The sequence below is a fragment of the Dipteris shenzhenensis genome, chromosome 5, assembly GCF_047967505.1.
Source record: "Dipteris shenzhenensis isolate YYH24624 ecotype China chromosome 5, Dip_SZ_1.0, whole genome shotgun sequence".
NCBI classification, from domain to species: Eukaryota; Viridiplantae; Streptophyta; class Polypodiopsida; order Gleicheniales; family Dipteridaceae; genus Dipteris; species Dipteris shenzhenensis.
Window position 1 is genome coordinate 24,207,327 of NC_141600.1, and position 27,691 is coordinate 24,235,017.

The 27,691-nt window shown below is 43.4% G+C and overlaps 1 protein-coding gene across 1 annotated transcript; it reads right to left on the bottom strand.

Moving 5' to 3' along the window:
• Nucleotides 1-2,050: 2,050 nt before the first annotated feature.
• On the bottom strand, nt 2,051-26,507 carry LOC147901767 (uncharacterized). The gene is made up of 5 exons (XM_087374761.1): nt 26,329-26,507; nt 5,486-5,679; nt 5,020-5,104; nt 2,954-3,022; nt 2,051-2,756 (listed from the first exon to the last, which is right to left on the bottom strand). The coding sequence occupies exons 1-5, from the start codon at nt 26,410-26,412 to the stop codon at nt 2,664-2,666; spliced, it is 525 nt and encodes a 174-aa protein (XP_087230887.1). The 5' UTR covers nt 26,413-26,507; the 3' UTR covers nt 2,051-2,663.
• Nucleotides 26,508-27,691: the final 1,184 nt, after the last annotated feature.

Genomic DNA, 27,691 nt, shown 5'->3' on the forward strand with positions numbered 1-27,691 from the left:
CTGTCATCTGAACCTAAAGCCATGATTGAAATACGGCAAGGCAAGAGAGACTGTACGAAGAAGTAGAGAATCAGAAACAAGCGAGACATAGGAGGGTACGGAATAGCACAAGAGCGAGAACTCGGGACTGTATGGAAAAATACTGGTTTGCACGGACAAGACCAGACTGCACAAAGGTACGGTCAAGGCTACACAAGAAAGAGCAGACTGTGAGGAAAGGGCAGACTGTACGAAAACAAGAGCGGAGCTATACGAACGAGGGTGTACGAGAAAGTGCAGACTATACGAACGGGGCTGTACAGAAAAAAGCAAAACTATACGAAAAAATGCAAACGGAGCTATACGGATGTACGGAAGGGAAGCTGCAGGGAAAAGTACAACGATGCAAACATGCAAGAGCTGTGTTCGACACACACCGACACACACACACACACGTGTGTTTCAAATCCAAAGGTATCTTTAATAAAGTGTCCTTTTTTATATCCTTGACCTAAGTTATCTAAAAACATGCCTAAGTTATCTAGCAATATGTCCATTCTTTTTGCATTAATTAGGTAGCATAGGTAGGTCCTATTGATGGTAATACAAGCCACATGTGCGTGCACGCACACACACACACACACACACAAGTCTGTGTTTAAACTCCAAAGGTATCTTTAATAAAGTATTCTTTTTTATATCCTTGACCTAAGTTATCTAAAAATATGCCTAAGTTATCTAGCAATATGTCCTCCATTCTTTTTGCATTAATTAGGTAGCATAGGTAGGTCCTATTGATGGTCATGCCCATGCACGCACACACACACATAAGTCTATCACGTTCTTCATTTCTATCACTATTAGAGTGACAAATGTCTAATGTCTCTCTAGTACTTTGTGAAAGAAAGCGTTGTCTCTTGTCATGTTCTTTATTTCTATCACTATTGGAGTGACAAATGTCTAATGTCTCTATAGTACTTTGCGAATGAAAGTGTTCTCTCTTGTATTTTTTCCTAATTCTTCCTTTTTTTTAAAGGGTTAGACCCTTGCCTCCTTGCTAATAGTTAGCAAGTACTATAACACCCTTAGCAAAGATGCCCTTACAAATTGTTGCAAGCATGAGATCCATGAAAGCATTCTTGGCATTGAAAGCAAAGATGAGGCTCACTTATTTTTGTTTACTTCAAATCTAGGGTACAATGGTTGGATAAAACTCTAGTCAATGAGGTTGCAACAATCCTGCACTTTGCTGTTGACGATCTTGATGCTACCATTCCATACAATGTTAGAGACTTTCTTTTGATTAATTAGGAAGGTGTTGAGCTATTTTATTTCTTAAAAATTCTCTATTGAGTTAAACTTGTCCAAATTCAAAATGCATACACTCTACACAAGAAAACAAGGAGTCACAAATCTCTAATTTTCCATTTCATAGACCAATTCATTATTGCACAATAGTGAAGTACACCCAACAAAAAAAAGAATTCCAAACAAAAAATCTTATGCCTTTTACTATCCCTCAACCTTTCCTTGTATTAGCTCTTTCCCCCCTCAATCTCGCTTTATTCAAGGAGTACTTGGGACCCTATTGGCTAAGGTATGCCCTTTTCCCGTATCATCTTCCTTTCTTTGGAAGCTCATCAAGAAGAAGTTTACGACATGACACCATGCTTGCCTAGAGCTACCTCACATGCCATACTATGCTGCTTCGTCACCCCCCTTTACATTTATCATCGTTCAAAGGCCACCAATGCTCTAAGCTATGGCCTTTAAACTTGTTTGACTTCAATTGAGAAAGATTGCACCTCCCCGATACCTTTCCAAATTTTTTATCATTCAAGTGCCACCAATTCTTTATACTCGTAACTGAATATTCTGGTGGAGCTTTTCTTGTGGGGTTGAGAAGGGGTTGAGAAGGGGGTAGAAGGACCTGATTTTCTCCTCTCATGCCCTTGGTTCTCCAGCATTTTTAGTTGCATGCTTCTTTGACTATGTTCCTACCACGCAGGAATATATAAATATATATAGCACAAGGTGTTGGAGATTGCACATAACTCTAGAATGTTAATCCCTCTAAGCTCATTAAAAGATCTTTTTGATACACCCCTCTGTGCAATCCAGCCATTTTAGCAGGCCTGGACATATTCAAATACAATAGTCCTTCAGAAATTATTTGAACCACAAAGGCTTTGAAAACCATTTTCTAAGACCGAGTAACAGCGTGTCAAATAGATGCAAGGTGCCCACATATCACAGCACACTGGTTGCCTCTAACATTAAAACATCTAAGTTGAAGTGCTTCCATCCCCTCCTCTGTTGCCTTTAGTAAACATGTAAGGTATATTTGCCAGACACTTCCCAAGTGCAGCTTTGTGTACACATCATGTTAAGCCATAACGAATCTCAGGTCTCAAATTCATAATACAAAAACACATTTTCTCCAACCATCACAGATAATAAGAATCTCCAAACTTGAAGCCCCTAAAGACGGACTCATACGGTACAGTTCCTGCCCTTGACAGCAGTTAAACTCAAATCACAAGCCTTTTCCCATTCTGATTTTTGAAGCTGCCAAGCTTGGTTGGCTGAGCAATTAGGGGGGGAGAAGCAGTTGCTTCCTCTCATTAAATTTTAACTTACCCAGGCAACCCTCTTAAACACTGTATCACACTGTTTTGAATAAACTACCTGTTTCTTGTTCTTACAAACTTCGCCCTTCCAGACTTCTTCTCCATTTTCTCCCTTTTCCTTTTGGTTTTTTCATCCTCCACTTCCTCCTGGTCAACATACAAATCAAATAAACATTGTTGGTAACATATCCATATCCCATCTCATTGTTCAGCTGTCATAAATCAACTGCTTAACAAGCCAGACCTGGTCAACCTCAAATACACTATAACAGAGTACGCATTGGTTGAGCATTGAAGTTAAAAACAAAAAAGTGCAACAGTACACAACTTTTAGCAGGACGTACCGTAGAGCTCTGAAAGAAGAACGGATATAAGACTAGTTGCCACAGCTTGTAAAATGCAAAAATTGGGATCTGCATGAGACACACTGCACATCAGCTGTACATCAAGCAAAGTGTCCTCCATGCCAGCTAGTTGTTAAAACCTGCATTGGGATTCAACCATACTTGGCACAAGCAGAAACTTTTGCAAACATATATGAATAGTAGTTTGTAACCCAAATACCTTGTTGATTCTTCCACCAACGACCTCACTAACTCAGGCGCCTTCACCTTTTTCTCAAGTGTGTTAAACTGAGCCATTTTGATGAATCTATTCACAAGCACCCATATAGGCTTGGAGCCCTACCTAATTTGACAATGCAATCCATGGAGATTTGCATCTGGCAAATGAGATCTCTTTTTGATGGAGCAAGACACCTATCTAAAGGTGTTAAGCTTTATTAACTTGGTATTTGATCTCCTTACTTTTACTTGGCAAGAAAAATTGCCTTAGTAGAAGCATAAAATACTCTAGATTACGTGCATGACATTTAAAAAGAACTTGGCGCCTTTTTTCTTTATCACTAAAGATAGACATGTCAGAGATAGAGTCACTTGCTACTGAGCAACAGAATAGAGATACGGGAGAGATTAGACATGGGTCCCCCTTGCAGCCACTTCGACCAAGGTGCCTTCTACTGAGAACATTTCCTTTGTCTGCACAAGGATGGCTTCATCCAGGCACTCGGGTACCTATAGACTCGCCTTTCTCATGCAGTACGGATCCCCTGGGCCAGCTCAGGACCTCATTCCAAAGTTTCAGATTGAGGTAGGGGGTAAGATTGCAGCCAATCTGACACCTCAGAGACTTCAAGATCTGTACACTTTGTGATACACAGGTGGAGATGGCAGAGCATGTCCTGATGCGTGCCTCATACTATGAGGTTCAGGGAGGTATCACTGCCTTTTCACATATGGATACACTAATGGAAAACACACGTACACTTTCCTGTAACATAGCATGAGGACTCATAGATCAGTCCGAAAAGAAGGAAAGAAGACAGTCCCGTTGGTTATACAGGTGTGGAGAACATGCTGCAGGATTATGAGGATGACGAGGAGGAACATTAACTTCAGGATGTGGTTAGGGATGATCCACCAAAGAAAACTATGAGGCGGCCTTATAGATCAAGTCACTGGGAGATGTTGGACTTGCCTTGGGAGACATACAGACCATGACGACGCCATGAACCTGAATACTGTATAAACATATTCTCTTCAATGCATAGATCTTTACAGACTGGCATACATGAGCATCAATTCATGAGAAATTCTCTATAATAAGCTTATTAAGGCATTTGTAGAGACTCAAGTATGAAGAAGGCTGCTGTGTAAGGCCAGTCATACAATTTACTAGCCTAACTATCTTCATTCAAGCTACACATGCTTGTGAAAGAGACGCTCATCTTATTTTTTACAATCTAGAAGAAAAGTCTCTTAGCAAAATTGCTTAGGATAAGTAAATGCTTATATATACCTTTGTAAGACTAGAATAAGTCCAATCATACAAATTTAGAATTTTTGTTGTTCTAAAGATAAAAAATCTACAAAGAAAAATGAAAGAGAAGAAAAAAGAGGTAAACAAAAACTTTTATGAAAAGCAAAAGGAAGACATACTTAGCAAGCAAAGCAACACTTATGTCGTCATCAGTGCCCAAGCATAAGCAGCTATACTGGGTTTCTAAAGATCCGCGGAGTCTCTTGGGCAAACCCAGTGCTTACTAAAATACGTCGAATAAACAAAAGAGAATGAAAACAAGAAATAAAGAAGAAACGAAGCAGGTGACTTAAGCGAAAAAAAAACAAGCAAGTCAAGAAACAAAAACTTCAAAAAAACTAGAAACTCTCTCTCTCTCTCTCTCTCTCTCTTATTTAAAACATAGATAAGTAAATGCTTGACGTGAATAAAGGAAGCCCATAGAACTCTTACTTCGGTACCACAAAAAAAATTCATATTTGCAGTCCAAAAGGATTCTTAAACTATACTCTACAAGACTAGTAAAGTATTATGGAAGAAAAAGGATACGTACCACCAAATAGACAAACCAAAACTTATCCGATATAATTGAAGCTAGCTGAACAAAGCTGGTGATGTACAATATGTCATGTATATATCTGCATCCATATAAAGCCACAAATCACCTTATCAATCTGGAAATCACTGTGCTTAGTCATCAAATAAGTAATATAAAAGTTAAAGGAGCTTATGAAAAAAATTAGCAAAGAAGAATACCTAAGAAAACAACCATGAAAAACACTGAGAACTCAGACGATGGCACCATTGACAAAAGAAAACTAGAACTAGGGGCCCACTAAGCATATGCAATATCCACAAATGAGCTTTCCACTTTAGCATAAGAAGGAAGCCTTATTAGCTTTGAAGGACCCAAAATTAAATTGGAACCAAAGGAGAGAGCCTAGATAAAAGATGACAGGACATGACCATAAGATATCTTCAAACAGCTAGCATGCAATACAATGATACAAAAGACTCACCCACAGAGTCCACCTTCATTCATATCAAAACCACCATTGATCAGCTCGCCATTCTCATCATAGGAAGGCTTTGCCATCCCAGCTAACTGATCGTACGAAAGCTTGTATGCCCCTGATGTGACCAATAAACCCACCCAGTGCTTCCAAGAAAATGAAGAATGGAAAATACATATCCTTATCAAAACATAAATAGCCTGCACAAAAGAACCAAGGGAATTGTCGATTCCACATTACTACATCCGCTTTGCCAACCCTTCAAAACCACAGAATCAATTTCAAATTACACCTCCTTACATGTAGAAGGTTTAAGCAATATATATCTGTATTCATGTGAGGATCAGACATAAGTAGCTAAAAAGTAGTTATAACTTCCTTGTCATATTCCCTGGTCAATTCAGAAAACAGTAAAGAGTAAGAGATGACATTGCTAAGGCAAATGAGACAGACCTAAGACTAGACTAACAACATAGTGAGACGCCCAAAGGTAAAATCAACATCACCCTGAGATATTAAGGTTGGAGGCTAGGTAGCTTGACAACCAATAGAAATACGTGAATAAGTGTAGAGAATTCCTCAAATGATCAAGAAAAAACCTTATAAGGTGAATGCATGAGGCTAAGAGAATATGAAGACTGAATTATTGTGGACCTACAATTTCCATAAACCTGGCAGTTAGCAAGCCTACAATGATTTTATCACTAGAGTCTTGCCAATTCAGCTGTAGATTGATGTGTTCATGAAAAGCTATCCAAGTGTATATCTCAAAAATTATAACGATTAGGATGTACAAGACTTGTCAAGAACCTAAATCACTATATGCAACATAGGCACATATAGAAGGATACCTTTATGACCTAAATTCCTCAATAATAGCTAGCTGTTATTTCATGACCCCTAAACCAGGAAAATAAACATTATGATATACCTTTGTAAGACTAGAATAAGTCCAATCATACAAATTTAGATTTTTTGTTGTTAAATGAGAATAAGTTTAGCTGTTGGGGCTTCTGCACCCGCGTAAGATAAACAATGTAGTTCAACAGCTGAAAATTCAAAGAATTTGCATGTCCGCTAAGGTGATAGAAAAATATACCTTTGTAAGACTAGAATAAGTCCAATCATACAAATTTAGATTTTTTGTTGTTAAATGAGCGTAAGTTTAGCTGTTGGGGCTTCTGCACCCGCATAAGATAAAATGATGTAGTTGAACAGCTGATCACCACTTGGACGAAAATTCAAAGAATTTGCATGTCCGCTAAGGTGATAGAAAAATATATCTTTGTAAGACTAGAATAAGTCCAATCATACAAATTTAGATTTTTTGTTGTTAAATGAGAATAAGTTTAGCTGTTGGGGCTTCTGCACCCGCGTAAGATAAAACGATGTAGTTGAACAGCTGATCACCACTTGGACGAAAATTCAAAGAATTTGCACTGGAAGAGCTTAGAGCTCCCATCCCCCGTAGCCGAGTTGCCATTGTGAGGCCATAGAAGGAAATAAGCCCAAAAACAAAGAAGAAAAGAGAACCCTACAAATCTTTCCAATCTCTCAAAGCATACCACAAACCCATCATAGAAACTACTTCGTTATGTCCTAGGCATACACAATGAGATCAATAGGCTTGGAGCTAGTGTTAGCAATCTCTTGTCAGTATACTAGGGAGTGAGGACTCCTATGTGGGTGTGCCCACCCAGAGAAAGGTGCCTGCCCAGATCGGGTTAACCAGACCAGACCAGACCACATCGAGTCAGCCAACCAGGCCTGCTCAGGTCAGCAGGTCTGGTCCGCCACATCAGCAGGCCCTAGCCCCCTATAAATAGGGTCATTTGGGCCCTGGTTCTTGCGGTTGCTTGGCAGTCTTTTGACCAGTATCCAGCCTGTTCTGGGTGAGTTTGTGGGGCACTCTACGGCCTACTCCTGCGAGTTGTGAGCTAATTTCCTGCACAGTTCCATCTCTTTGCATTCACATTTCTTTGCTGTCTCCGTTCGCAGATCCGCTCTCTATTCTCCATTCGCATATTCTGCTGCACTCGACATGGTATCAAAGCACAAGGTCGTGTAAAGATTCAGACCAGGAGAGTGTACACGGCAGACGGAGGTTGCTGCTGATTTCTGAATGTGTGGACAACATGGACAGAAGGAGAAACACTGACGACGGCATTCTGAAGGTGTGGACAGGTCAGGAAGAAGGCGACTTGCTTTAGAAGATGTTTTGCAAAGTGTGGACAGCAAAGGAGACAAAGATTCTTTGAAGCGGGCGTCCCTGTAGCAGCCTCTTCTCTCTTCATTCCCACTCCACCCTCCCTTCTCTTTTAGCCGAGGTACTCCAAGCAAGCAAGGAGATTTCTTCAAAAGACATGACCATCATATTATTGTCCCATCTATCTTTTCACTCCTCTCTCATTAACTAGTGTAAATAAAATCAATATGATTATATAAGAGTTGCCCATGAATGGATCAGGAACTGCCAATACTGATGCTGAGCATACAATTCCTGGCAAGACAGCTAGAGCCTGGTTTCATCCTGGATTTCCTTGAGATTCTTAGACTTGAATGTATAGATCTACGTGCAGCTTGCCCAGATGCAGTTTATCAGATGTCTTTGAGTATGACGATGACAGCTCGCACTAGAGGATTCTTATCAGTAGTGTTCTAGGTTGAATATAATTCTGGTGGATTTTATCAGGATGTTCTTGATTGAACAGTCCTGAGATGGGCATGCTCTGAGATTATCATGATGAGAGTGCAGAGATACCTCATAGTTATAGGATTCTCGGATATGGAAGGAACTTTTCTGGTCATCCCCAGACTGTTGGGCAACCAGAGAGTGTGATTCAGTTTTATGAGGTAAGATTGTGCATAGATCTCCATGTGACCATTTCATTGGGACCAATGGTCGAGTTTTTTGCCTAATCAACCTAGTTCCGCTCTAATAGGATATTCAGGTTGATGCAGCAGAGGTTTCCAGACGGTCATGAAGGAGAAGCTGATCACTATTTGACATTCTATCAGCAGATGCTTGAGATAGAGCACTGGTATCCAGTGTTTGCCAAGGGAGTTTTCCGAGGTTTATGTAGTAGAGAGTACTCGAGGGTTCTGAGATGTTAACAGATGAGGAAGGTTGAGAAATTATCCCCTAGGTATGAGAAATTGCCGGTCCCAATTTGGATATGTAATATGATCAGTCAAGACAATTGTCACAGAGGTTTCAGATTCACCAATTCCATGGGAGTTGGAGATTATTCATTCAGTTTCTCACATGCCTCATTCCATGCGGATAGTCTGTTTGAACAGCAGCTTTTGATGGATCTTGTTCCTGTAGATTGTGTGGATTGATTAGACGAGTATGAACCTGATTTTGGACTTAGTTGTCATGTAGAGTGTGGCTTGATTAGACGAGTATGAATGTGATTTTGGACTTAGTTGTCCTGTAAAGTGTGTGGCTTGATTAGAGTATGAATGCGATCTTGGACTTAGTTGTCCTGTAGAGTGTGTGGCTTGATTAGATGAGTATGAACGTGATTTTGGACTCAGTTGTCCCAGTTTCAATGCAAGAGTGGGAATCTCTGTTACATACCTACGCTAATCTTAGCATTAGAAGAGCAGGGTAAGGGAAGCCTTGGGATTAGAAGCAGGCTTATAGGGGTGGATAAGGAAGATAATTAATAAATCCATGTGTACTAACTGTATATAACAAGATAGTTATTGATAGCCTATTGTATTTGTCATGTTTGGTCGAGACTGACCAAGAGCATGGTATCCGGCCCTGTCCATGGCAGATGGGAGGGATCCTTAGCCCCTAGCTCGGTGGGTGGGCAGATGAACAGGACATATGGTTGGGAGGCGACTTAGCCTGCATCCCTTCATGTTTGTACTAATCTTGCTTGTCCATGTGTTTATGAGATTCTTGGGAGTTACAAAAGGAGGTCCCACCTCTCACTACTCTCCTACTAGATTTCGAGATGGAGTATGACAAGGAGGACTGGTCTTTCCTTGGAGAAGCTCGGTTTTTCAAACAAGAGGGTGCAGGGGATTTCCACCAGCTCCAGCCAGATTCTCATAGGGGACACAAGGGGAGGTCTTCTCACTCTCCCACTCAGTGAGATAGGACTTCCCCCTTCTTCTTCCTTTTCATGGCAAAGGCTCTAGGGTATTTCCTCTGCTCTTAGGCAGCTGGCTTGGCTCATTTGGGCCTCATTTTTCAAAGCTTCTTCAACGACCTTTCTTCCAAGCCTCTCCATCAACTTTTTCGTGGTTCCACACACTATCTAAGGTGCTCATTACAGCAAGGAATTGCTGTCCATTTCTCTTTGACTACATTCCAACGCCTCTCACCAGGGCCAATCACCATGCCACCGAAGTGTGCCCCTCCTGATATATTGCATGACAATGATGAGGCTGCTGAGTATGAGCAAGTGCCTACCACAGTGGTTGCATCCACTGGTGGTACAAAGGTTCCTTCCACTCAGCCTCTCTGTCTTGCGTCCCAGGAAACGTAGGCAACACAAACACAGTTTTTGGATGTCCTCTCCTCTATCCTCTAGGGTGCTTTTCGCTAGATGGGACAGGAGTTCAGCCAGCAACTTACCACAGCCATGGCTTTGCAGGATACTGCTCTTGCCCAAATGGGACAGTAGATTGGTCAGCAGATCACATCTGCCATTGCTATGCTGGATAAGGGTAAGCAGCCAGCACCCCAACACGGGGATGAGTCAGATAACCATGATGAGTTCTCGAGCCCACGCAGAGGGTTTATGGCTGATGCACGCCGTGCCTATGAATATGTACCCCATGCTGGGGATTACACTTATTTGGGTGATGCTTTTTCTGTGCCGCAAAGTACTTTCTTGACAAATACCAAGCCACCTTTTGGCTCACAATTTCCTACTTCTACGCAAGCTGGGCCGTCTATACTAGGCCAACCTTTGGGTATGCATTCATTCAGTACTGCACCCGTGAGTGTGCTTGGATTTAGTTTTGGGTTATAGGGCAGCTGGGAAAGAAGTCAGTCCTCTTTCTAAGCTTTTACCACACCATCTTTTTAGAGGGATGCCTTTGGAAGGCAGACTCAGCCAAGGCTGCATGTTTCTATGGCTCCGTCAGTGAACACCTGTAGTCAGACATAGCCGGTGCATCAGGCTAGTGGTGTTACTACGCAACAGAATGTTGTAAATGGGCAGCAAGTGACCACATACAATATACTCTCAGATGCTTTACGCTCTTACAGAGCCTTGCCTGAGGAAGTGTGGGATGAGATGCCCTTTCCTCAGTATGTGAGCCTTAAGCGTGAGGATGCCGGACATTCTGGTGGGTACAATAAGCAGTATGCAGCCAAGGATGTGAAGGATAAGCTCTCGGTGCATAAGATTAAAGGGGACACTCGCACTCCCAATGAGTTGGAGGAGTGGCTCACGAAGCTGGAAGACTATTTCCGCTTCTACCCGAAGTCTGATGAGTAGCGCACCATTTTTGCAGGTATGCATGGTGGCGATACATGAGGGATGCGCCTCAGACTAGAGGGGTTTCAAAGAATTGATGGTCACTACATTCGTATCCCCATTCGTCTTGAATCAGTACTTGGCTGAATTCTATGCCTTGTCGTAGACCGGTGTGTGAAGATTTTTGAAAACCCCAAACTCGTCTGAACATATGTACATGTGTGATGTTCAACCTGTGTGTGTGCTTGCTGGCGTTCAATCAGATTTTGTGTGAGCAACTTTCGAGCACTTCATGGTATCCAGGGACGGGATGGTGTTCATCATATGTGGATGGTCAGTGGGCAATCAAATGCTAAATGACTGGTGGCATGCAATTGTGTGCACATAGTCAATGAATATGTGCTTAAGTGCCTTGGTGTGTGATTTGGGGGAAATGTCTTGAGAGTGGTAAAATGTCACTGATGAGGTGGCAAATAAAGCTAAGGTGGCCAAATTGATTTGGAAAGGAGCATGCATGCACGTGGCTACGTGATGAAGGAAGCTTCTGGTCATGAGCAACGATGAAGAGGGACGAGGATTCAACGGAGGAGGGGTGTGTGGGCGGAGAGCTTCTGAAAAGGGGATTGCGCTGTGAGCAGGAGGAGCTCCTCTGGAGAGAGAGCTTGGAAAGCTGGAGGAACATCGCGATGCGGGTGCTCTATGAGCAGTAGAGAAGCTATGAGCATATATCGTAGTGAAGAGGAGGTCGTCTTCTCTTAATGGAACGTTTTTGAAAGGGCGAAGCATCTCAACTATGCCGAGAAGATACGTGAGTTCTAAAGCAAGGGAGAGTGGCTGCAGTGAGGACGCGATTACAGACTGCAGGGTCTAAAGAGAGGTGTCACTACTGCAAGCTTGGAGGTCTTTCAGAGGGGCGGTTCTCTGGAAAAAGCTTGGTAGGAGAGGCACAACAGGAGGGCTACAAAGGAGGGCCAGGACTGCGCAGAATTATACTATGGTTGGAATGACGGGGACGACGGTGATCTCTATTACGGGCCAGGATATCAAAACTACATAAACAGGCAGTTCTATTTGAATAGCTACAAGTTCACAAGAGAGCAGACGTCGTCGAACAGGTTGAAGTCATCTTTGAGCAAGTTCAAAGCGGTGGCGTGGGCTGTGATGGCGTGCAACTACAAGCCTGTGCTGCGAGAAAGATCAAGCAGATGATTCATTCCACCACCCATTGTCTGAGCTGTGGTGCTTCGTGTTTGCACTTACCGAAGTGTTTGAGGGTATCTCGATAAATTGCAAACCAGCCATAGGCTTGTCGAGGTAATAAGACGCGAGAGTTTGATTGAAAACACCCTACGTTGGGTCATACTATGGGGATGCAGTTGCTGAAAGGGTCATCAATTGCTCCCATTGGGAGTTTTCGGGACTTGGCGGGGGGGATCTCTCTACAGCGGACGGTGAAGACTTGAGAGAGAAGAAGGCGTGCACTCCATGAGGAGTAGGGAAGCTGTGAGGCCATGATCACTGTGTGAAGGAGTGTGGCTCTTGCTGGTCGTGACTTTCTGAACAAAGGCATGGCGTCTCTATTGTGGAGGTTGAGAGACCTTGGAAAGAGGGTCGAGAGCTCCGGGAGCTCTAGAATGCTGTAGGACTAGCTATGGGAGGCGACAAAGCAGTTGGTCGTCGGTTGCGTGAGATGATGGAGGGTATACAATGTGAGTAGAAAGGAACTGCAGTGCTTGGATGATCACGTGAAGAAGAAGAAAGAGCCCTTGTGATTGTTGCCATTCTTGATCATTGGATCTGATATGTGGTACCTATGTGAAGTTTGTTGACTGTTATGTTGCTCTCGTTGTGGGTTCTCTTGTAGAATTGTGGTGTTTGATGGCATAGAAGAGGGGTGATGGCTTTGAGTTTATGAGGCAGATGATAGACTTGAAGTCAAAGAGATCCAAGATTGTTCTTCATGGATTTTGTCGGGGGAGATATGAGCATCATTTTCTGGAGTTATATTTATGTTTCATGGGTCTTCTATGTATTTTCTGAGCTTGATCTCAGTCAGTAGGAACTTGTGTTGGGCTGTGTAGTCCACTGGTTTTTTTTAAAGAGTTGTCTGGCTTCCGGAGAAGTGTGGCCAGAGTGTGAGTTGTATCAGAAGGTATGTGTAGAGACAATGATGTTGAATGGATGCCTTTTGCCTTGTGATAGTGTTGTTCGGGTGTTTTGAACGTGGATGAGTGTGGCTGTGAAGGTGGGTTAGGCTCTACTGCTTTTGTCCATCCACGTTTTGGTGCCTCCACGGAGGAAGTTCACTTCAGTTTACAAGATTGGAGGAGCAGGTGTTCTGAGACGTGTTGCAAGCAATGGGGAGAAATCCACACATGAGAGTGATACAGTGTGAGTGGTGTGGAAAATGTGGTCACAGGAAGGACAGATGTATTGAAGTCCAGCTACGTGTGATCCGACTCCGAGCCAGAGTGCAGAGAGCTTTGAAAGTGCTTGCCCGCAGGAAAAAGAATGCTCTTCGGATGTAGAGTGAGCTTCTTCAGTAGTGTGCTTGTTTTGTTGCCTTCCAGTTTTGTTGTGGCTGAGAAAGCCAGGGTGTGTGACAGTTGAAAGATTGTGAAGATGGCACAGGACTTTCCAGAGTTTTGGGGGATGCCATATGAGAATGCAGTGAGATTCTTGGAAAAGATGGAATTCACAGCACTTATGAAGGATAGGGCAACCCCTCAGATTTTGTTTCAGATCTTGAATTATTGTTTGCAGGGAGATGCAAAAGCATGGTTGCAGACTCAAGTGGCTGCCTTCAGGACTACTCATCCTCAGCATCAAAATCCGGAGTATACAATGGTGAGAGCATCTTTTCTTGCACGGTTTGCACAAAGCAGGAGCCCTAATGAAGTATGGAAGGAGTTGTGCAAAATTCAGCAAAAGGATAATCAGGATGTGGATCAGTATTTGATAGAATGCAATCAGTTTGTGGTTGACACTGTGATTGTGCATACCGAAGAAGATGAGATTTCAGGTTCAGCAAATGAGGAAGAGAGGTGTGAAATTAGTAGTGAAGATGAGAGCTCAATCATGTGTGACAGTGATGAAACTGATGTGGCTATTACTGATAAGGTAAAAGACCTACAGACAACAAGTGTTGATTGTGTGCGTGCAAATTGTGATGAGTATGATGAGGTTAAGATTCAGTGTTTACAAGATGATGGTGATTCAGTTGATGAGCTAGATTGTGTTCTTGATGATGCACTGGATGATATGTTAGCATTGATCTCTTCGAAAGAGAATGAAAACACCAGTATGCATGTTGAGATAGATGGCAGTGATAGTGTGGTTGATGATCAGCTGGATGCTTTACTTGATGATACCCTCATGGATTTTGCATGTGTGGTTGGCAATGACAAGAAAGAGTATGCTGGTATGTTTGAGCATTCTTCAGGTGGAAGAGATGTTTGTTTGCTCCCGAGTGATCTTGATAATTCATGTGATGGGTTGAGTTTTGCAGCTTCGAAGGTTGAGACAATAGGGTATGCTGAGAAGTCCCTAATCACAGATTATGAGCTGGTTGTGCCCGTGAGATTTGTGTGTGAGGTTGTGACCTCAAAAGATGTAGCTCATGTGAAGATGGGCAAGACTCATGATATAAGTGTGACGGCTGATAGCCAGTGGAGTTGTGTACTATCTTGGCAGAATAAGATATGGGATCCTGGAGGCTTAGTGAGGAAGTGGATACATGGAAGGAGCTGGTGGCTACATCAAATTGGTGTGTTGTTGATTCCATTTGATCCAGGAGGATGGTGGATTATGCATATCTGGCAGTGGAGGGCTCAAAGTTATCCTTTTGATCCGGGAGGAGAAAAGCAGAGGCATAGAGCACAAGCTTGCTTTGTTTTTGATCCAGGTGGTTTGCCGATGTTCTTCTTTAGCTGCTGGACATGAATGTCACAGCAGAAGAGTAGGGGTTGCTAAAGGTGTGTGAAGATTTTTGAAAACCCCAAACTCGTCTGAACATATGTACATGTGTGATGTTCAACCTGTGTGTGTGCTTGCTGGCGTTCAATCAGATTTTGTGTGAGCAACTTTCGAGCACTTCATGGTATCCAGGGACGGGATGGTGTTCATCATATGTGGATGGTCAGTGGGCAATCAAATGCTAAATGACTGGTGGCATGCAATTGTGTGCACATAGTCAATGAATATGTGCTTAAGTGCCTTGGTGTGTGATTTGGGGGAAATGTCTTGAGAGTGGTAAAATGTCACTGATGAGGTGGCAAATAAAGCTAAGGTGGCCAAATTGATTTGGAAAGGAGCATGCATGCACGTGGCTACGTGATGAAGGAAGCTTCTGGTCATGAGCAACGATGAAGAGGGACGAGGATTCAACGGAGGAGGGGTGTGTGGGCGGAGAGCTTCTGAAAAGGGGATTGCGCTGTGAGCAGGAGGAGCTCCTCTGGAGAGAGAGCTTGGAAAGCTGGAGGAACATCGCGATGCGGGTGCTCTATGAGCAGTAGAGAAGCTATGAGCATATATCGTAGTGAAGAGGAGGTCGTCTTCTCTTAATGGAACGTTTTTGAAAGGGCGAAGCATCTCGACTATGCCGAGAAGATACGTGAGTTCTAAAGCAAGGGAGAGTGGCTGCAGTGAGGACGCGATTACAGACTGCAGGGTCTAAAGAGAGGTGTCACTACTGCAAGCTTGGAGGTCTTTCAGAGGGGCGGTTCTCTGGAAAAAGCTTGGTAGGAGAGGCACAACAGGAGGGCTACAAAGGAGGGCCAGGACTGCGCAGAATTATACTATGGTTGGAATGATGGGGACGACGGTGATCTCTATTACGGGCCAGGATATCAAAACTACATAAACAGGCAGTTCTATTTGAATAGCTACAAGTTCACAAGAGAGCAGACGTCGTCGAACAGGTTGAAGTCATCTTTGAGCAAGTTCAAAGCGGTGGCGTGGGCTGTGATGGCGTGCAACTACAAGCCTGTGCTGCGAGAAAGATCAAGCAGATGATTCATTCCACCACCCATTGTCTGAGGTGTGGTGCTTCGTGTTTGCACTTACCGAAGTGTCTGAGGGTATCTCGATAAATTGCAAACCAGCCATAGGCTTGTCGAGGTAATAAGACGCGAGAGTTTGATTGAAAACACCCTACGTTGGGTCATACTATGGGGATGCAGTTGCTGAAAGGGTCATCAATTGCTCCCATTGGGAGTTTTCGGGACTTGGCGGGGGGGATCTCTCTACAGCGGACGGTGAAGACTTGAGAGAGAGGAAGGCGTGCACTCCATGAGGAGTAGGGAAGCTGTGAGGCCATGATCACTGTGTGAAGGAGTGTGGCTCTTGCTGGTCGTGACTTTCTGAACAAAGGCATGGCGTCTCTATTGTGGAGGTTGAGAGACCTTGGAAAGAGGGTCGAGAGCTCCGGGAGCTCTAGAATGCTGTAGGACTAGCTATGGGAGGCGACAAAGCAGTTGGTCGTCGGTTGCGTGAGATGATGGAGGGTATACAATGTGAGTAGAAAGGAACTGCAGTGCTTGGATGATCACGTGAAGAAGAAGAAAGAGCCCTTGTGATTGTTGCCATTCTTGATCATTGGATCTGATATGTGGTACCTATGTGAAGTTTGTTGACTGTTATGTTGCTCTCGTTGTGGGTTCTCTTGTAGAATTGTGGTGTTTGATGGCATAGAAGAGGGGTGATGGCTTTGAGTTTATGAGGCAGATGATAGACTTGAAGTCAAAGAGATCCAAGATTGTTCTTCATGGATTTTGTCGGGGGAGATATGAGCATCATTTTCTGGAGTTATATTTATGTTTCATGGGTCTTCTATGTATTTTCTGAGCTTGATCTCAGTCAGTAGGAGCTTGTGTTGGGCTGTGTAGTCCACTGGTTTTTTTTAAAGAGTTGTCTGGCTTCCGGAGAAGTGTGGCCAGAGTGTGAGTTGTATCAGAAGGTATGTGTAGAGACAATGATGTTGAATGGATGCCTTTTGCCTTGTGATAGTGTTGTTCGGGTGTTTTGAACGTGGATGAGTGTGGCTGTGAAGGTGGGTTAGGCTCTACTGCTTTTGTCCATCCACCGGTATGGTCCAAGCGCTTTTGGAGGCTTTTCCTATTTGTGCAGGAAGTATTTGAAAAAAGGAAGCTGCTGCGTTTCATCCAGGGGTTAAGTCCTTCTCTGGCTGCAGATGTGAAGGCGCATAACCCTCAAACTATTGCGAGGGCAGCCCAGTTGTTAGAGGTATTTGAGCCGAAATATTCCAGCAAGTATAAGAGTGGAACGGGAAGCATACTTGGTGCTGCATATGAGGCTGAGAAGAAGCCTAAGATGGGTGACTGACGTGATAAAAAATTTGCAGCAGTGCCCTTTCCAAGGTTTCCTACTGTTTCAGGTAGTAAAATGCCCTATGACAGGCCTACAGGCCATCAGATGCCAAGCCAGGAACTCAGCCACCTTCCATAGCTACCATGTCACCCTTGCTCTAACCCTAATTCGTCACCCTTGCCCTAACCCTTATTTTCCTTCAGCCTCTTTCCTTCTATAGCCGCCTCATCTCTTCTTCGTCTAACCTCTCCACAGCCCTGCTGGTCGGCTTGTTTTCAAGAGGCGTGTGCACACATGCTGCTGGTCGGCATCTCCTTCAAGTGGTGCTTATATACGTGCTGATTCGGAGCATTTCCATTCCCGTTTTTAGGGTTTCCAGGCCGCTGCAACAGAGCTGTCCATCTACATGCATAGGTTGCACAATTTCAAGCCTTTTGGAGGCATTTTCGACCAGTTTTGGAGCTCTCCTTTGCCGAAATCAGGGTTTTTGAGCTGCTGCTGCATAGCTGCCTTCAACAGAGCATTTTCAGAGGTTTTCAACACCAAGAACAGGCTTCTATTGATGTTGTTGTGTAGACGGCCACTTGACAGCTTTTGCTGCAGTATTTCGAGTCATTTGAAGGCATTTATGAGCTACTTCCAGCACTCCAGCCCACGACTTGCTCCACGCAGATTTCAGACCTCTAACTGCCCCAAAACCCTAGAAGTTGAGTTTTGCAATATCTGCTCAGATCTTCCAAAATTTTTAGGGCTTTTATGATTTGAGGGCTCCTGAGTGTTGCAAGAACACTCTCCTGCAAGAAAATTTGAAAAGCCCCAAAATTTTCTGCTAAAGCCTAATTTTCAAATTTTAGGGAATCTCTGTTTTTTGCATCCCTTGAGCTGTATTGAAGTCTCCTGCATGTAGACATTTGGGGATTTCTCAAAATTCATGTAATTTCATTACTATCTTGTACATTCATTTGGACATTTTGCCTCCAATGGGCATAATTGCTCAAATTTGAAGATCTTCTTTGCATTCGGTGACTCCAATCGGCACATTGAGAGTCATGACATGATCTCCCTTGGCAAAGTTGGAGAGGTGGCATATGAGTTGGAGCTACCCGATACCTCCAAAATTCACAATATTTTCCATGTGTCGTTGCTAAAGCCGCATGTAGGATAACATCTCCAAGTTCTTCCTCACATCCTCTATGCCCCGGAGCGCATCGTGGGTTTCAGAGACCATGTGCTCAGCAACAAGATCTACGTAGAGTATGTTATCAAATGGCAAGGTCTCCTTGAGGAAGAAAATTCATGGCAGGCACCGTTTGGACAGCCAGGATGTAGATTTTGTGGTCAAAATTCTATGGGAAGGGATGGCTGTAATGAAAGGGAGAAATGGGCTAAGAGGCCTTTAGAGGGATTTTAGGTGGAAAGTGTCCATCCACCACTCAAAGTATACTTTTTGAAGTGACATCTAATCCTATCTACTACTCTCTCTCCCAACCTCTCTCTCTCTCTTCCCCTCACTCCCTTTCTCTCTCTTCCTCTCCCTCTACCTCTTTCCCTCCTACCTCTCTTTCTTTCCTCTTTCCTCTCCCTCTCCTCTTCCCCCTTTCCTGCCATCTTTGGCCTTCACCAATTCAGCCCCTACCTCCTTCATTGCACAGCACGCAGTCAACAGAAAGTCAACGCCATGCCATTGCAGGTTAAAAACATAAAGTTGAAATTTTGGGTAGAAATTCAACGCGTTGACCTTTTTGTCATTGACTTTTTAGCCGCCCTGGTCAATGTTCGACGTTGACCAGCCGACTAAGGTCAACAGTTGGTGTTGACCAAGTCAGCCAAGCTGACCTAACAGCCTATAAAAGGGCAGCCTTTGGCCTTCATTCTTCATCCACTCCTCAGGCCTTCAAGCCTTCAGAGCAACAGAGCCCAGGCCTCCCTGCAGCAGACCAACAAGGTAGTCTCAGCCTCTTCAGGGATATAGTGAGGATTCACCTCCTCTAGGTAGTCTAATCTTCCAATTTTGCAGTAAGGGTTTTAGCCCCTTCATATAGTTGTATTCAACCCTTTGGGCATTCATTATTCAGTTGTATCTATTTCCTCTTCGGAGATCCACTACATTCTCTCCCTCTGATTCTCTCACCCACATCCACAGCATCACTTTGAGTATTGAGTGCATCATCTTGCAGTTGTAGTTAGTATTGAGCAGGAGAGAGAGTGAGGATAGTCTATCTCCCGCTACAATCACATCTTGCTGGCACCTTCATAGAGAATGTATGGGGCAGCTAATGTGTCACGATCTGTGATGTATTCCTTTCTCTATAGCTTAGAAGTATGGATGATTTGATGAATGGACACTTGTGGAAGGATATGCCATTTCAATGGAACACTTCCTATGAGGCCCAACCCTTCACAAGAGACACATCCTATTGAAAAGACACTACCATTGTAATGTACCCTCTCATCAAGAGTCACACCCTTCACAAGGGGTACACACCTCTTCATGCACATACACTTTGGAGTACATCCCTTTTCATGTGTGAGTCTTGCCCAACAGTACGGAAGACACACTACAAACACTCAAGCAATACAAATATTCCTTGTTCTTTGCAATTTCAGTCTCCTTTCTGTTCCTTAGCAAATTTCTAAATATAGTAAATCTAGGATTTCTTACAATGGTATTAGAGCAAATTTTGCTCCTGCCTATAGGAAATGCCCCTCACCTTCTAGCGCCTATCTAAAACCTCTACTTCCCCTAGAAGGAGATCCACGCACATTATGCATGGAAGAGATGGAGAGGATGAGCGTAAAATATCTTACCGCCAACCCCACCTAAGTCATTAGTGGCCTCTCTATCTGCCTCACATCACTAGTTGATGTGAATGGAAATGTGTCTTTTAAAGTGCTTGGGCTGTCCCAAAACCAGGGGACATGCCCTTTTTCGCCAATGGATGCCTTGTCAACGAAGGTCTTTGACTCCTCACCCAAGGGGCACATCCATTCGTGGAAAAGACACCCCTTTTATGTGGGGACACTCCTCTTTTAAAAAGAGACTTGTCCCTTCATAAAAAGGCACACCTGGGTAGGTACACCCTTTGGCCCAGTCACCACAGGTATCACCTATCACTCAATATCGTGTTCAGATTGCACAACCAGCCCACTTTGGAGCCTTTGCATCGTGGGTCTTTTGTGTCACGTACCACATCCTATATCTTTTGCGTGAGGCACCTCACCTTCACTACTTCCTTAGCACGGTCCAGAGTGTGTTTCACGAGACACACAAATACACAGAACCCGATATTCCCCATGAGTTCACTGTCCATCTTTGGAGAGACTTTTACCCCTCAGCTTCAGCATCTCCACGGTACTCTCCACCTCCTTCAACTCCCACATATGCTCCTGAGAAGGTTTCCCCTTCCCCAAGACAGCACTACCCTCTCCTGGATATCCTCCTCTTCTGACAGCAACTCCTTAACGCTTTTTCGGATCCATGGACTCTACAACCAACTCCTATCCTCTCAAGAGCGGTAACACCCACTTTGGCATCATCAGTGTTACCTCCTTCAGGACCTCCTTTTCTAGATTTCCACGGGTGGTTCCATGCTGCCTCCCCTGCCCCATCCGACATGAGCGATCTCAGGGAGCAGCCAGGATTTTCCTCCAGAAATGGTACAAACTAGAGCACAATCCCATGCTCTCCTCACATGGACCTCAGACATGTCGAACTGCTCACGTTCAACCTCTCCAAAGATTAGCGACTTCAATCTTAAAGTCTCCTTAAGCAACTATACATGGTGAAGCATTACTTCAACTCCAAATTTCTCAACTTCAAGACAGCATTTCTGATCTAGTCCAGAAAGTCTAGCAACTCTAGGATTCTCGCAATACCACACATACAGAGGATGATGAGATGCCACCCGACGACTATGTGGACTTGATTCAACTAGAGGTAGAAAACGTTGAACTTCGTGCCCTCTACTGCTTACTTCAAGCTTCCAAAACTAAAAGACATGACATAAAACTACCGGAAGCCTACATTGGTCAGCGGAATCGCCGAATAGTTGACTAGTGGCTCGACAAAATGGGACAAAATGGGCATGTATTTTGACAGTGTCGACCTCACTAAAGGCAAGAAGATTGCCGTGGCAGCCTCGCTCCTCAAAGATGCAACTTTTTCTTTGGTGGCAACGACACTTAAAGGACGGCAAAAGTGTGCTAACCTAGGAACATTTTGAACACGTGCTCTGTAAACAATTCATACCTGCCAATGCAGACTTCCAAGCACGCTCAAAACTTTGACAGTTGGAGCAAACGGGCTCCCTGTCTTCCTACATCTCCCCATTCACCATTCACTACATTGGTGCTGGAGATCGACGGTTTGACTGATGATAATTGCCTCCATGCTTTCATCTGAGGCCCAAATCTCTTGTTACGTATTGATGTCCTCAAAGCAAGCATCACCACCACTACTGATGCTATTGCTTACGCAGAGCGCATTACAGATTTCCAGAATACAGGGAAGCAGGGTTATAACAAATTTAAAAACTCTACATCAGTCAAGGGTGCTCGCCCTCAGGATAACTCAAAGTTTAGAAAACAATCGGGTAATCAAGGCTCTCGATAGTATCAAGATCCCAACAAGTCTTAGAAATTGTATGCTGGATCCCAACAAAAGCACTTCTCTAAGGATCGTGCCTCTTCCTCTTCACAAAGCAATGACCGTTATCAACAACCCAAAGGTGCGGCCTCTAGCAAGAACGGCTCCAACACAAAAAGACTTTGTACCATCTGCACTGAACCTAGCACGTCCCAAACAGAAGATGCTACTCCCGCACAAGACAAGAAAGGCAAAGTTGTTCGAGTGGCAAATACCACTCACATGAGCCTTCCTAGCAACCCCGAACCTTCTCTTACTTTGTGTCCAAGGATGAAACCTAGCACATCCCAGACAGAAGATGCGACTCCCGCACAAGACAAGAAAGGCAAAGCTGTTCGAGTGGCAAATACCACTCACATGAGCCTTCCTAGCAACCCCAAACCTTCTCTTACTTTGTGTCCAAGGATCAATTCGTGGAACAACGGTCACTATCCTCATCGACAGTGGCTATTCTCATAACTTCCTAGCTAGTTCTATGGTCGAAAGACTTTGGTTGACCACTAGTCCTAGTTCCAAGGACTATCGGACCCAACTTGCTAATAGAACTACCTCTTGTGCAACACCAGGGTCAAAAACCTGTCCTTTTGCATCCAACATTATACGGACAAGTTGAATTTTGACATCATGCCTCTTTCCCGGTACGATGTCATCTTCGAACAACAGTGGCTCCTAAGAGTATGTTGGGTTGAGTTTCTAGCCAATTTTCACATGACCATTGGGTACATTCCAAGACTACGTAATGTGGTTGCAGATGCTCTCAACAAATCACCTCTAGCCTCAGCTATGGTGATCTCTACATTATCTGTGGATGTTCCAAATTCTTTCAAAGGGATGTATCTCTAGGATAAAGACTTCGGCACCACAGTACAAATTCTATAGAAAGATCAACCTTCTACTTCGGAACAAAAGATTCTCATCCTATTCTTATGCGGACGACCTTCTTTATTACCAAGATTGCGTCTTGTATCACATGACAAGGATGTTCGACGTCTTTTGTTAAAAGAGCATCATGTAGTTCCTTATGATGCACATCCTGGCATCAACAAGACTTACCGGTTACTCAGTACGACAAACATCTAGCCTCATATAAAAAGTGACATCATAAAAATGGTTATGTCGTGCTTATCTTGTCAACAAATAAAAGAAAACCAACGACTTCTAGTAGGACTTCTTCAACCTCTTCCAGCTCCAACTGGAAGGTGGGAAAGTATTTCCATGGATTTTATTACAACACTACCATGATCATCCAAAGGTAACACTCATATTATGGTAGTTGTTGATCGATTGTCCAAAATGGTACATTTTGTTGCTTGCAAAAGCAGTGTCCAGAATCCGGACATCGCCAAACTCTTCATACAACATATCTTCCGACACCATGGATTGCCCAAGAACATTGTCTTCAACAACAATCCTAAGTTTACCAGTCACTTTTGGATTTCTCTTTTCGAATCCTTACAACTCGACTATTCAGTTCAGCCTACCATCCCGAATTAGATGGCTAGACTGAAAGAGTCAACCAACTTCTAGAAGAAATGCTCTGACATTACATTCAGTCACGCTTGTCAGCTTGGGAAGAATATTTGCCACTCCTCGAGTTTGCTTATAATAACTCTTCCCATAGTGCCATTAGCATGACTCCATTCCAGGCAGCTTATGGAGACACTCCGATTGTACCCACAAATTTTGTACTTCAACATCGAGTGGTCCTAGCTGATCAATTGGTTCAAGAAATGCAATATATTTTACTCCAAGTCAGGAATCATATCCAAAAAGCAACGGTCCACCAATAAACGTAGACGTCACCTTGAATTTGAAATCCGTGACATGGTGCTGTTATTGGTAGCCCCACATCGCTACAAGACGGTCGAGTCTGTGTTTCCTAAGTTGCGACCAAGATACTATGGACCATTCCGGATCATCAAGAAACATTCACCTCTAAGTTACAAATTGGAATTAGCACCATCAGGGGGTGAAATCCATCCGACATTTCATATTTCTTGGTTAAAGACATATATTCCAGGTGAGGAAGCAGTTCATCCTGCAGGCGACTATGTTCCAAAAATCGAAGATGATTATGTTCTCCTTATTCCTGAGCGTATTTTGGACCATCGACAGTGAGAGACTTGACATAGACTCATCGCGAAATTCCTTGTTCTTTGGTGAGATCTGGACGGCTCCGACGCTACTTGATAATCTGATGAAGACATACAGCAATACCCTAACATATTAGGGCAATATTTTCAAAGTTTACCATGACATTTTCTACACCAGCTCATTACCTCTACTAGGGTCTTATTTTGAGTGGGAGGGGATGTCACGATCTGTGACATATTCATTTCTCTATACCTTAGACTTATGAATGGTTTGATGAATGGACAATTGTGAAAGGGTATGCCCTTTCAATAGGACAATTCCTATGAGGTACAACCCTTAACAAGAGACACATCCTATTGAAGAGACACTACCATTGTAATGTACCCTCCCATCAAGGGTCACACCCTTCACAACGGGTACACACCTCTTCATGCACATATACTTTGGAGTACACCTTTTCATGTGTGACTCTTCACTCTCTATATAAGAGAGGCCCAATTGTATGGATGACACACTACGTACACTCAAGCAATACAAATATTCCTTATTCTCTGCTATTTCAGTCTCCTTTTTGTTCCTTAGCACATTTCTAAATATAATAAATCAGGATTTCTTACATAATACAGTTGGTGTGCAAATTTTCGTGGGCTGGAGAGCACACGGAATACCATGACAGGCTCACCTGCAAGATCCATGCTTCCCCACGTAGAAGTAGGCCAATCTAAAGATGTAGAGCAAATCCATGCTGAGGAAGCTTCTAGTCAGGGGGGTCCAAGGTCTAAGCCTAGGAAGCTCCTCCTCTGGCAAGGGCTTCTAAGGAACATGCCCTACACAAGTGGATGGTGGCAACAATCTCATCGATAGATCTTCGTGGAGGCCCTCTCAAAAGGAAATGGGTCGCTAATGATGTAGACCTTGATGAGAAAATAGTGGCATCTCATTCAACAGCCCTCAAGAAGAAAGAAGTTTGAGTGACATGCACCTTGATGTCCGAGACCTAAAGGGTCATATGTTCAGGAAGCACACACACATCGGGTGAGCACAATGGAACAACGGTCTAGTGAGATCCCTAGGAGCATGCAAACAAGCCTCCGCCAGCAACCCGAGGAGAGGCTGAGCAAGCTCACCCACCTGAGAGGAACCAACGCTGAGGAGGCCATCTCGGAGGCTGCCAAATCTTAGGTGCCACAGAACCCCCTCTCTCTTCTGGAGTCTATATCTATGTGTGTACACACTCAAGAACCAAGAGTCATACTGAGAAGGAGAGGCTGAGCAAGCTCACCCACCTGAGAGGGGCCAATGCTGAGGAGGCCATCTCGGAGGCTACCTGATCTTGGGTGCCACAGAACCCCCTCTCTCTTCTGGAGTCTATATCTATGTGTGTACACACACAAGGACCAAGAGTCATTCTGAGAAGCCACAGAGAAAGACTCATGCAAAGGAGAACACTAAGAAAACAATGGAGGGCCAAGTACCTCTCTACTCGAGCAAGAGATCTCGAAGATTTCCAAATGTGGAGACAGGAGTCTAAATGAAGACCTGGAGACCCTTGATTTTTGCCACAGAAGAGGCTTGCAAGGATGACTGCTTAGAGGGCATTCCCACGTAGGGGAATTTCTCTCGAAACCTGCGGAGAGGCACGAAATAGAAATTGTCTTTGGAATTCGCCTGCACTATTGGCTGTCCTATTTTCACGCCTATCGTCCATGTTAGGCGTGAAACTAGGAGGGAGATAATTTCGAGGTCTTGCGAAGAATTTCGTCCTGTCTTCCAGCTGAACCTTGCAGCAATGTTCCCACGGCTCACTTGCATCAAAATAGGCTCCCTGCTCCTTCTGTGGCGGGAATGCCCTCTTACGAAGTAAGTATTTATTGGAGGAACGGTCCTCCCCAATCAGCCGGATTAAGTGGAGCAGCTGTAGGGATTTCTCTTAGCAAGATCAGAGAAAAGGTATGCATACTTCGAAAGGCAGATCACGCCACGACAGCTTGAGAGACTCCATGAGAAGGTAAAGAAATTCTCTCTCTCTCTCTCTCTCTCGGAATACATGCAGTTTGATTAAATCACGTCGTTCGTTCCAACGAAAATCCTGCTTTCGCCTGACATGTGGGTTCAAAAGGTACTCAATTTCCTTTTTTGATCTCTTTAAAATAGGTGGGAATAAATCATAGGCTTATTATACAAAGCTGATTTGGTGTTGACGTAAATCCTGACCCTTCAAATTCTAAGGAAGGACGTCTGCGCAAGGTAAGACATGCGAGGCAGCAATTGAGGCATCAAGGAAGCGACCGCTCTTCCCGTCGTTTACACAAAATAAAATACTAAGTCAGAGAACTCACATTAGAAGCAAGGATCAAACGCTGAAGCATGCGAATGTGACGGGTATTCTCGTCCCTTCGTTTCTTAGCTGCCTGATTAGCCATGGACAGGCTAATGTCTTGTTGAACCCTGCCCGAGGAGTAAGTCGTACGATTCAGGAATTCAACATTTGGAGCTCCTGCTTTCAGGTTACTAAAAACGAAATGCCACACCTTTGATTGAGGGTTTACTCATATTTATACGTCTTTGCAAAGTTTAGTCACACCTTCTACTATGTACTACGAGTCCTCACCCGTCTACGACGGTGGAGACCCGCTCTGCCGAGTCTCAAGGTGGGATCTTTAATTTCAAAAGAGAAATTCTGAAGTTCCAACACCGGAACCGCGTGGCTTGGCTCACTCAGTGTAATTTTGTCCAACAGCTTTCCTAAAACCCCCTCTCTGCTTTCATACATAAAATTTTGCAAGATTACGTGCATAAAATTCATGAATTTGTTTGAATTAAACATGTTTGTATGCATATCCCCTCTTTGCTTTCATACATGGAATTTTGCTAGTGCTAGATTGCAACACAATCAATTTTGGTTTATGGGATACATTAGTTTGAGTGTAAATAAATAAAATTCATGAATTTCTTTGAATTAAACACGTTTGTATGCATATCCTCTCTCTGCTTTCATACATGGAACTTTGCAAGATTACGTGCGTAATGCATTGTATGCCAATATAGTGCTAGATTGCAACACAATCAATCTTGGTTTATGGGATACATTAGTTTGAGTATAAATAAATAAAATTCATGAATTTGTTTGAATTAAACATGTTTGTATGCATATCCCCTCTCTGCTTTCATATATGGAATTTTGCAAGATTATGTGCGTAATGCATTGTATGCCAATGTAGTGCTAGATTGTAACACAATCAATCTTGGTCTATGGGGATACATTAGTTTGAGTATAAATAAATAGAATTCATGAATTTTTTTGAAATAAACGTGTTTGAGTATAAATAAATAGATTTATGAATTTGTTTGAGTATAAACGTATATGTGCATGCTTCAATAAACACAACAAAAGAAGATTTACTTAAAAATAGCATACCTAACAAAATATACGCTCTATAAAAGAGTACTACAAAATCTTACAAATTCATGTATCTACATATAGACTATCTATATCAGCTCCCCTAAGAAAACAGACTACGTCTATGTCCCACCCCATGCACCACCACACGCGCGCGGCGTCAACCTACGCAAGGCAAAAAGATCATTTAAGAATTATAATCATTAAATCAAGGAAAATTTAGAATTGTGTCTTAATAATACTCAACACATTAATTAGAATGCTTACGCTGGCACACAGGAGTGTGTATGTGGTACATAAAT